Genomic DNA, 11,221 nt, shown 5'->3' with positions numbered 1-11,221 from the left:
TTGTTTTGACTCTTTCAGATCTGAACATTCATGCCATAGTAAAGAAAATTACATGGATAAATATGTTAGGTAGCATTTCACATCAAAAATTCTGTTTTTATCATTTACCTACTCGAGGACGAGCAGGAATTAAGCTTGGGGATGCTTGATACGTCTCCAACGTATTTTTTTTGATTGTTTCATGCTATTATATTATCTGTTTTGGATGTCTAATAGACATTTATATGCTATTTTATATTATTTTTGGGACTAACCTATTAACTGAGGGCCCAGTTCCAGTTTTTGTTTTTTTTGCCTATTTTAGAGTTTGGCAGAAAAGGAATACCAAACGGAGTCCAAACGGAATGAAACTTTCACGAATCACGATGATCTTTCTTGCACCGAAAGGAAACCAGAAGACTTGGAGATGAAGTCGGAGACGCGACGAGGCGGCCACGAGGCAGTAGGGCGCGCCTAGGAGGGTAGGGCACGCCCCCTACCTTGTGGGCCCCTTGTAGCTCCCCTGACCTAGCTCCTTTGCTTATATATATACTCTTATACCCTAAAAACATCCTAGAGAGCCACGAAACCACTTTTCCACCACCGCAACCTTCTGTACCCATGAGATCCCATCTATGGGCCTTTTTCGGCGTCCTACCGGAGGGGATTCGATCACGGAGGGCTTCTTCACCAACACCATTGCCTCTCCAATGAAGTGTGAGTAGTTTACCACAGACCTATGGGTCCATAGCTAATAGCTAGATGGCTTCTTCTCTCTCTTTGATTCTCAATATCGTGTTCTCCTCGATGTTCTTGGAGATCTATTCGATGTAATATTCTTTTGCGGTGTGTTTACCGAGATCCAATGAATTGTGGATTTATGATCGGATTATCTATGAATATTATTTGGTTCTTCTCTGAATTCCTATATGCATGATTTGATATCTTTGCAAGTCTTCTCGAATTATCGGTTTAGTATGGCCTACTAGATTGATCTTTCTTGCAATGGGAGAAGTGCTTAGTTTTGGGTTCAATCTTGCGGTGTCCTTTCCCAGTGACAGTAGGGGCAGCAAGGCACGTATTGTATTGTTGCCATCGAGGATAAAAAGATGGGGTTTTCATCATATTGTTTGAGTTAATTCCTCTACATCATGTCATCTTACTTAATGCGTTACTCCGTTCTTTATGAACTTAATACTCTAGGTGCATGCTGGATAGCGGTCGATGTGTGGAGTAATAGTAGTAGATGCAGAATCGTTTTGGTCTACTTGACACGGACGTGATACCTATGTTCATGATCATTGCCTTAGATATTATTATAACTATGCACTTTTCTATCAATTGCTCGGCAGTAATTTGTTCACCCACCATAATATTTTCTATCTTGAGAGAAGCCACTAGTGAAACCTATGTCCCCCGGGTCTCTTTTCCATTATATTGAATCTCTTTTACATCTTACTAGTTTCTGATCTACTATTTTGCAATCTTTTATTTTCTGCTATAAACCAAAAATACCAAAAATATTACTTTACCGTTTATCTATCTCTATCAGATCTCACTTTTGCAAGTAACCGTGAAGGGATTGACAACCCCTTTATCGCGTTGGGTGCAAGTTGTTGATTGTTTGTGCAGGTATTCGGTGACTTGTGCGTTATCTCCTACTGGATTGATACATTAGTTCTCAAACTGAGGAAAATACTTACGCTACTTTGCTGCATCACCCTTTCCTCTTCAAGGGAAAAAACCAATGCAAGCTCAAGAGGTAGCATACGTCAGGCTTTGTTTCGGCTGTTCCATCCAAGCCGGTTGGCTCCCAATGAACATGACGCATTCTATTGCCTCCCGATGAACACACCGCTGTTTTTCCATTCCGACCCAGTCGGCTGTCTTTCGATGAACAAGACACCGTTGCTGCCATCAGTTGCCTTTCAATGTACACGAGCCCTGGTTGTACGTATACGCTAGTAGGCGTTCGAGACCCCGCCCGTGTGTATGTACGTGGCCGTATTTTTTGGCATGTGGCTGTACGTACGTGTACACAGTTTAGAAGGGATTGCCTGAACTGCTACGTCAGGGGCTCTACTACTACACATGCCGCTGCTTGCTTGACCAAGGTACATCGTTGCAGAGAGACCGATTGACCAGTATGTACATACACGTTCGCGACCAGACATACAACGCTATGTATGCTTCGACCGGGTGGGTCCTAGCCGTCAGGGAGGATAAGGACGCCCTTCCTTCTGTGCGAAGATATAACTAATGGGTCCCAACTGTCAGGGAGGACAATGACGCACTTCCTTACATGCGAAGATATAGCTGCTGAGTCCCAGCTGTCAGGAGAGGAATCATTTTTATTTTACGAGTAATAAGGAGGCACTTCCTTGTGTTCAAAGATGTAGCTGGTGGGTCCAGCTGCCAGCCTCACCGACTAAAGTCCTCCTCCGATGAGAGCATCAAGGCGGTTGACGACAGCGAGGCCTAGAAAAAGAATGACGCGGGGCCAGGGAAGACGAAGTAGGTGGATGCCCACGTGGAGGGGACTACGAGGCTTCACTGGTTCAGCTACGGTGTAAGGCTGCCGTCGCCGAAGAATAACAACAGATGTGGGTGAGTAGAAGAAAAGCCTGGCCAGTGGTAATATGGTTGGGCGGTTAGGCCTGCATGGCTAGCCCTTGCCCGTTGGTGAAATATTTTTGTAAAGTGAAATTCGCTTCTGATGGAGTCGAATTATGGTTACTAGGCATGCCACCATGATTCTAACCATTGGGCTACTGCCCGTTGCCAATCTGAAAATAGATAGATGTAGTTGGGATAAGAGAGAGGTCATAGAATTATGAATGATGACATGAAAGGGGAAAACACTTACTCCTTCCATCTCAAAATAAGTGTCTCAACTTTATACTAGCTCTAGTACAAAATTGTACTAAGCTCAAGACACTTATTTTGAGACAGAGGGAGTATTATTTACATGTTGTATTGCGGTCTACATTGATCAATTAAGACGTGCACGTGCAGACTAACTAGTTGAAGAAAAACAAGGAATCAGAAAATACAAACGTAAGAGGAAAAGTAAATAAAAAACCCGAGAAAAACATTGACATGCCCGAAGAAAACGCAGCGAACGCATCGATCGATAGCAAAACGCGCTAAATGGGCCAGCCCATACGTGCGGGCACCAGAGGCGAGCCCTCCTTTCACGTTGCAATAAGCGACATATAAGGAAAAGCTCCTTGCGAGGATCCACTCAATTTTTTTTAAAGAAATTATTAAAGTAAGTCCTTGCGAGGATGATTGCTCGATCTGAATCTTCACCTTTTTCTTTTGTGTTGGAAGTTGGTAGAGCCTTCACCCAGGGTGCAAATCGCTATTTAGCCCCCTTCTGTTCCGTGAGACTCATCGACTTGTCGTTCTCTCCTCGTCTCCGTACGCCAGATCTGGTACCCTTCTCCGGCGGCCGGCGTGGTGAGCTCTCCTCCCCCCCCCCACCCCTTCTACCTCCCTTCGTTTCCACTGTTTTGCTGGTCTGCCCCCTCCCACATGGCTGCCCGCGCCGTGAGCTACAGCCGAGGATCGCCCGTGAACATCCTCGTCAGTTATATGATCCATCCACTTTCTTGATGATTTGTTTGCTGCGCGGTTGAGTAAATGATAGTATAAACGTTTGTTTGTACTAAAGGCAGGTGAATTGGGGTTCATGTGCGTCTGTCTTGACGCGCAAGTTCCTTTAGATGTACCTCCCGAAGTGAAGTTTGGGGTACTTATCTGGGAGGTTGGCGCTCCGTAATGAGAGGATGGATAGAGCGGGCCCTTTTGGTTTTGATTTTCGGTAGATGCCTGCGTGTTTCATTTTCGTATGGGCTCTGTTTAGGTTTTTCCAAAGATTTGTTCTCCTGTTAATTCACCTGCCCAGAAAGAGGCTCATGTATGTGTTGAAGAGACCGAAAGTCCGAAACCGTTATTTTCTTGTCAAACAGACTCTTTTGTCTGCAGAGGTCTTGTCTAAGTAGATTTCGTCTAGTGAGAGGCATGTATTTGGTTTCTATATATTTGATTTGTTAAGGATTTATAACTTCAATTGATTTTGCTATGTGCGTTCACTAAGCGGCATAATCCTAAAATTCACCCGGTCAATTTTAAGGGTTGCCACATTTTTAGTGGTCCTAACATGGACAGCAGATATTGGTACAGGTAATGCATGCTCTTATTTGAAAAAAATTACATCTTTTCCTGTGGGATGATTATGTATTAAAGCGACCAAAATTCATTATTTTCTCGTTGAGTTGGATGTCTTTCTTGGAGATGTTCTCTAGTCAGAAGCATGCATTTGGTTTCCGTGTTTGATTTGGCAAGGATTTATAACCGCAGTTGATTTTGCCATGTGCATTGATTAAGCGTTGGCCTGCAATCTGCTATAGCCCTCAATTCCACCTGGTGGATTTTAATATTTGCTTCATTTTTGGTGGTCCTAACATGGGCACACAACATAAGTAGGTCCAGGTGAGTGATGCATGCTTTTATTTGGAAGCTATCATCTTTTACTATCATATGGTATCGAGGGTCTTAGCTGCTGCCTGATGCTACCTTGGTTTGGAGGGGAAAAGCTTGATGGAAAATAAATATTACCCTCTTTATGAAGAATCCTAATGTACCACATGACATGCTGTGTTATTACTGGCATTGAAGATTTTTTCTATTTAAGTTTGTATTTAGTTCTCACGGTATTCTATGTCGCTGGCTATTCTGTCTCTGCTTTTAGATCATGGTCGGTCCTGGGCACAGGAACAGTCATGGAAAGCGGCAGTCTGATTATGCTGAAAATGGAGGTGGCAAGAGAAGAAATCCTGGTGGTGATACATATGCTCCTGGTCCAGATGACACTGTCTATCGCTACCTTTGCACTTCTAGGAAAATAGGGAGTATAATTGGGAGGGGTGGAGAAATTGCCAAGCAGCTGAGGAGCGATACTCAAGCTAAGATTAGGATTGGTGAGAGTGTCCCTAACTGCGATGACCGAGTCATAACAATATTTAGCTCAAGCAGGGAGACTAATATTATTGAAGATACTGAAGATAAGGTTTGCGCTGCTCAAGATGCTCTCTTTAGGGTTCATGAGAAGCTTGCCACAGATGATGGTCCTGTGAACGAAGAAAATGAAATGGGTTTAGGTCAAGTTACTGTTCGGTTGCTTGTGCCATCTGATCAGATTGGATGCATTATTGGAAAAGGTGGGCATATCATCCAGGGAATCCGCAGCGACACTGGTTCACAAATACGTGTTCTTAGTAATGAACACCTTCCTGCATGTGCTACTAGTGGTGATGAACTTCTCCTGGTTAGTCATTTTCCCCTCCTTTTTCCTGCAATAAATGTACAGGTGTACTACTATACTCGTATAGCAAGTATATCCTCTCTTCTATATAGTACATGTGGACATGTGGTATCCGTAGCCTTACTAAATACTCCCTCTGTTCCTAAATATAAGTCTTTTTAGAGATTTCAATATGAACTACATACGGATGTATATAGACGTATTTTTTAGAGTGTAAATTCACTCATTTTGCTCCGTATGTAGTCTATATTAGAATCTCTAAAAAGACTTACATTTAGGAACGAAGGGAGTATCTACTACAACAAATGTTTACTTGTTTATGTGCAGTAGGTATTTCATATGCTCTGGTTGTAAATTTGTACTCATTAATTGAATAACGGGCATGTTAATAAATGGATATATGTTCTTCAGTTTATTTAGTTTAATATATATATATATGACTATTCTTCCCCCCCCCCTCTATTTTAATATCAATGCACCGTAATTTTACGTTCCGTAAATTTTGTCTTATTTCAAATGTACAAAGAGAACGCAATAAAATATATAATCGCCGTAAAAAATATTTTATGTTACGTAAAATTACAGATGTAAAAACATAGTGTAAAATATACATAAAATGCAGTTTTTTTTTCTTATGACCTATACCTTTTTTCTTATGCCAAATTTTACGCAGTGAATTAATATGAATGTAACTATTTGTATTTCAAATGTAATTTATTTATGAAATGACCGTAAGGTTAACTCGGGTGAAGAATAACTTATTCTGCACCCTGGGTGATGAATAGACTTTCTATATATATATATGACATACAAATAGTTCATATTCTGCAGCCTAGGAAAATGGTTGTGTACTCCTAGGAGTACGTACTCCCACCCCTCATATACCACATAGATGAATGTTTTATACCTCTATTATTTTTAATATACTTCATTATTAATTACTCCCTCCGTCCGAAAATACTTGCCATCAAAATGGACAAAAAATGATGTATCTAGAACTAAAATACATCTAGATACATCCTCTTTTATTCATTTTGATGACAAGTATTTCCGGACGGAGGGAGTATTAGATACCCCAAAATGAGTTTCATGAAAAATATCATGTGTGTCTCATATTTTCGAAGGTTTATGTATATATTGATTTGTTTGTATGTGAAAAAGGTACTCCCTCCGTTCCTTTATATAAGGTGTATTTGTTTTTTGATAAAATTCCACAATGTAAGGTGCATTTCTTTTAATTCCTCGTAATTCCGTCTTTAGCCCTCCAAGACAAGAAAAGAATCTCTCCCGTGATTGCATGTATCTCTCATTATAGAGAAGGAAAGGAAAATATCTCTCCCCCGGTTGCGTGTATCTCTTCCAAATGATTTACTTGCCGCTAATAAATGATTTAGCCAAGGTTAGTTTCGTCCTAAGTTGTGTAAAATTATGTGCCTTGGTCACCGTGCCAAAAATTATACACCTTAAATAAAGAAATGAAGGGAGTATATTACAAAAAGTACGTCACAAATGATATTTTTTCAACAAAACTCATATTGTGGTATCTTAGAATATTTAATAAAGTATATTGAGAATGATAAAGAGGTATAATCAATGCGTATACGAGGTATATTGAAGATGGGAGTACATACTCCCAGGAGTACAGAAAATTAGTCCTGTATATTATTGTATTGTTTTGTAGTGTCACTGTGAAATCATAAATATATAACATTTTTTTTATCATTTTAAAACTAGATAATTGGGGATCCGATTGTAGTTAGAAAAGCTCTTCTCCAAGTGTCATCTCGCCTCCATGGCAACCCATCCAGGTCACAGCATCTCCTTGCGTCCAGCTTAACCCAACCTTTTCCAGCGGGCTCCCGCCTTGGTAGTTCCTCTACTGCACCAGTTGTAGGGATTACTCCTATGGTTAGTCCTTATGGACGATACAAAGGTGATATAGTGGGAGATTGGCCTTCTATATACCAACCACGGAGGGAGGTGAGCTCTGCAAAAGAGTTTACCCTGCGTCTGCTTTGTGCTGCGGCGAATGTCGGAGGTGTAATTGGAAAAGGAGGTGGAATTATCAAACAGATTAGGCAAGAATCTGGAGCTTTTATCAAAGTGGATAGTTCGAGTGCTGAAGATGACTGTATAATTACAGTTTCGGCAAAGGAGGTAATTTCTCTCTTCTTCAGTTTTTGCATGATACATTTCCATGTTTATTTTAGTAGCAGGTCCTGGTTAATTCTAATTTTCCGTGCCATGCAGTTCTTTGAAGATCCTGTCTCTCCAACAATTGATGCTACAGTCCGTTTACAGCCAAGATGCAGTGAGAAAATTGATGCAGAATCGGGGGAGCCATCATATACTACACGTTTGTTGGTGTCGACATCACGGATAGGGTGCCTGATCGGCAAAGGTGGTTCAATCATTACGGAGATACGAAGAACATCGAGAGCAAACATACGGATCATTTCGAAGGAGGATGTTCCAAAAGTAGCATCGGACGATGAAGAGATGGTCCAGGTAACAATTTTAACTTCTGATGTTCTTTGTTTCACGACTCCTTATTGCCATAAAAAATATTTACTGTTGTAATTGTCATGTACAACAGATCGGCGGAGATCTTGATGTTGCAAGGCATGCTCTTGTGCAAATAACTACAAGGCTGAAAGCCAACTTCTTTGAAAGAGAAGGTGCTTTATCAGGTTTTCCACCTGTGATCCCATATCACCCTTTGCCTGCTAGTGTGCCCGATGAGCCAAAGTATCTAAGCAGAGACAGTAAGTCTGCTGGGCACGATTATCCATATTCCATTGGATATCGTGCATCAGACGATGTGCTTCCTGTTGACCGTTATGCAAATTATGGCAGCTCCCAGGTATAGCATCCATTTTATTCATTGCGAATCCTGCCAACATTTTGTCAGGTTTCTTATCCCACAATACGAACTGAAACCATCTCTAGGTCTACGGAGGCGGCTATGGTGCTTACAGTGGTGGTTCTGGCAGCAGCGGGTAAGGATGACTTTTTTTTGAGTCACCCTGTATACATATTCTCGTTGTTGACCATAGTTCTGTGTAGGGAAAAAACGTTAAAAAAAGCCTAAGTGTAAATTGCTAGTTCTGCCTCTAGCGCCTACTTTGCCTATACGGCATGCCTAGGCACGATTAAGCAAACGGCTATTACAATAATCGCTTGCCGTTCTGCTGTCGCCTAGCACCTAATCACAATTAAGCGGCACATGTATAGGCATGGTTTTTTTTAACCAAAATATTAATGTTTCTTTACACTCGATATATTGCTGTCTATTACTCCCTCCGTCCCATAATACAAGATGTTATTAGAACCAATGTACTGATATGTTGGTTGTAATAATATCTTATATTATGAGATGGAGGGAGTATCATTTTGTGCAAACTTTGGCCAAGGCCAAGTTTACTTAATATTCCATTTTTATCTTTGTATGCTTATCTTTATTCCATATGTAATTTTTCACTTGGTACTGTTTGCAAATTTTTTATCAGGTTATCTGGCTCTACCTATCTTTCATCTGGAAAACGCTATGGCTATTAAAATGCAGGTTGTCGAATCAACAGGTATGGTTCCTCTGCGTGTTGACATGTATATAGTGACTACATGTTCAATACTTGCTTCTAACCACATCTGCCTTTGAAACACATTGAACCCAGCTCAGCTCTCTTCCGATGAACCTGTCCGTTTCACATTTGCACCCCTGCCCAATCCTTTACTGAAAACAGCCAAGACCAATGAAGTTTGGAGCCTGCTTATTGGAGCCCCTACCCAAACCAGATGACTGAGAGTATGGCCCAACCTGGAAGCTTTGCTTAAGAGGACCTGTCTGGATGCCATAAACCCTCTGATTTCCCTAGTAGAATACATTTACTCTATCTTTTCCTCCGGGCCTGTGTGTGATGCCCTGCCGTAAATGTTCTGAACCTGTGTATTGGAAGGTCACATATAAGAATCTGTATTTGTTGTCCTAAAACCTGCTTAGTAGTTTGTGCGAGAGACTTGGTCCCCTATTCGCCATCCAAAACTTAGGAGATGCTACTTGCCCTTGCTTGCAAATATGCATTCCTTCATTGATACATACTATCATTCTTAGCAGTAGTAGTTCAGAATATTTTACCAAGGCTTGGTCCTGTCTGCAAACAGTAACCATGAGATACCACTACGACTTACAACTTGAAATCCTAAATCAACGAGCTCAAAATGTGTGCAAGATATAGGAGAATTTTTGCTGTCTTCCGATTACATCGGCTTGTGAATACCATACACATGTTTGATTCAGTTGTTTCGGGTTTCAGTCACCCTGTAATCAGATGCGGTGCTTCACAATTCCAAAAAGGGCCCATCCCAGCTCGATTGGGATAACACAATTCCCAAAAGGGCCCATCCCAGATGGATTGGGATAACACCATCCCAGCTGGATTGGGATTAACACCGCATGCCGTCTCACTTGTCCCAACCTTCTCCTCACCAAGAGCCCTCTCATCCCAACCTTCTCCTCACCAAGAGGCCTGAGGCCCAGAGACCCTGAGCAGCAGCAAGCACCTGCGCTGGCAACCTCCCTGCTCTCATCCGTCTCCTTTCGCCCACCGACGAATCTATAGAATCCAGTGCGCTAAATCTTGGATTCATTTGGCAATCGATGTACCAACAGCCTCTGGACCAGGAGAGATCTTCTCTGTATGCGTCTGTGTTCGTTGATCTGGCCTTGTTTGGGCTGGTTCTGGATCGATCTCGGTTTGTTTAGTTTTGTTCTGGTGCTGGATCTGGGCGAGCCGCGGTCCTTTTTTTCCTTCTGTTTTCAGGCGTCCCAAGCTATCCTGCGTCAGAGCTGTGTTGTAATGGGAAAACAAACCTTGCTTGAACCAAACAGATTGTGTAATCACAGAGACCATCAGCTAATGCAGTGTATCTTGATTACAACACCCAATACATTGCCTGTCCCAAACCAAACTGGTTGATAATTGACCTATGGAACAACTTTTGGCATGGTGGTCTGAAAGTACCAGCTTTTGCTTGAGATTCTTATAAACGCCTTAACATGCCATAGTTGCGCACATGATCAGAATGCCATTTGACATGCATGTGTTGCACCAATCGAGTATTGGCAAGTTACGAGATCGTGATTTGGTATCACCATGTTGGATAAATTGTGCTGCATTTTGTCCAGAGGTGTGTGCACTCTAGATTTGAGTTTGTGTTTGGAGTATTTTCTTTATCCTTGTTAACCAGGAAGGTGCAGGAGCATACACAATAGAGTTAGAGACAGGCCGTTGCCGACATATTTTGCATTGGTGAAGTAAACATTTTCAGCCTGTTTATTGGAAATAGGTCGTGCTTCTTAGGTCTTTCTACCCGTCTTTGTATGTTTATTATGCAATGTGTATTCAGTTTGATCACTTGGGCAAATGGTGAAGCTGAACATCATTATTCATTAGTTTTGTTGTGTTTTGTCAACTGGTGAAGCTGAACATTCATACGGGGTTTGATTGGGTGGATGTTGGCCTGATTATATTTCTTTTTTGATAATTTCACATGGGATTTAGCATGTTTCATCCTGTCTCAAACAACAATGTAGAATGCCTGTGAGTTGCCACGGGCTTTTGAAATATTTTGCTAGTTGTACATAAACTTTATGCATGTTAAATGTTACATGTAGAGACAAGATAGCATGGGCACAATCACGGGCTTTTGAAATATTTTGTTAGTTGTATATAAACATTATGCATGTTAAATTTCACATGAGACAAGATAGCATGGGCACAATTGGGTAATAATTGAAGTTCACTTTACTTCCAATGTAAAATGATAAAAAAAGAAATTGGTGATGGATAAAACGCGTGACACCTAGTAGTGCATTTAATGTGCTTTGTTCTAATTGCCAGAGTTAGGTATGAT

At 41.3% G+C, this 11,221-nt stretch overlaps 1 protein-coding gene across 2 annotated transcripts; it reads left to right on the top strand.

Moving 5' to 3' along the window:
- The first annotated feature begins 3,285 nt into the window (after nucleotides 1–3,285).
- LOC119296194 (RNA-binding KH domain-containing protein RCF3-like) lies at nucleotides 3,286–9,435 on the top strand. 2 transcript variants are annotated; one of them, XM_037574579.1, is made up of 8 exons: nucleotides 3,286–3,441; nucleotides 4,736–5,311; nucleotides 7,043–7,465; nucleotides 7,559–7,816; nucleotides 7,905–8,171; nucleotides 8,258–8,307; nucleotides 8,818–8,889; nucleotides 8,988–9,435. In XM_037574579.1, exons 2-7 carry the CDS (start codon nucleotides 4,739–4,741, stop codon nucleotides 8,864–8,866), a joined length of 1,620 nt encoding a protein of 539 aa, XP_037430476.1. In that variant the 5' UTR covers nucleotides 3,286–3,441; nucleotides 4,736–4,738; the 3' UTR covers nucleotides 8,867–8,889; nucleotides 8,988–9,435. The 2 variants fall into 2 exon arrangements, with proteins under 2 accessions (XP_037430476.1, XP_037430475.1); XM_037574578.1 differs by having other exon boundaries at nucleotides 8,983–9,435.
- Nucleotides 9,436–11,221: the final 1,786 nt, after the last annotated feature.

This window comes from Triticum dicoccoides, chromosome 4B, assembly GCF_002162155.2.
Source record: "Triticum dicoccoides isolate Atlit2015 ecotype Zavitan chromosome 4B, WEW_v2.0, whole genome shotgun sequence".
Lineage (NCBI taxonomy): Eukaryota > Viridiplantae > Streptophyta > Magnoliopsida > Poales > Poaceae > Triticum > Triticum dicoccoides.
Note: the sequence above shows the minus strand (reverse complement) of the source record. Positions and strands in the feature narration are given on the sequence as shown.

Excerpts from the sequence above, each read along its gene's own strand:
- LOC119296194 (XM_037574579.1), top strand. The coding sequence starts at position 4,739 with ATGGTCGGTCCTGGGCACAGGAACAGTCATGGAAAGCGGCAGTCTGAT. Across the intron at positions 7,466-7,558 it reads TTACAGTTTCGGCAAAGGAG|TTCTTTGAAGATCCTGTCTC; the intron begins GTAATTTCTCTC and ends CGTGCCATGCAG. Across the intron at positions 7,817-7,904 it reads ACGATGAAGAGATGGTCCAG|ATCGGCGGAGATCTTGATGT; the intron begins GTAACAATTTTA and ends CATGTACAACAG.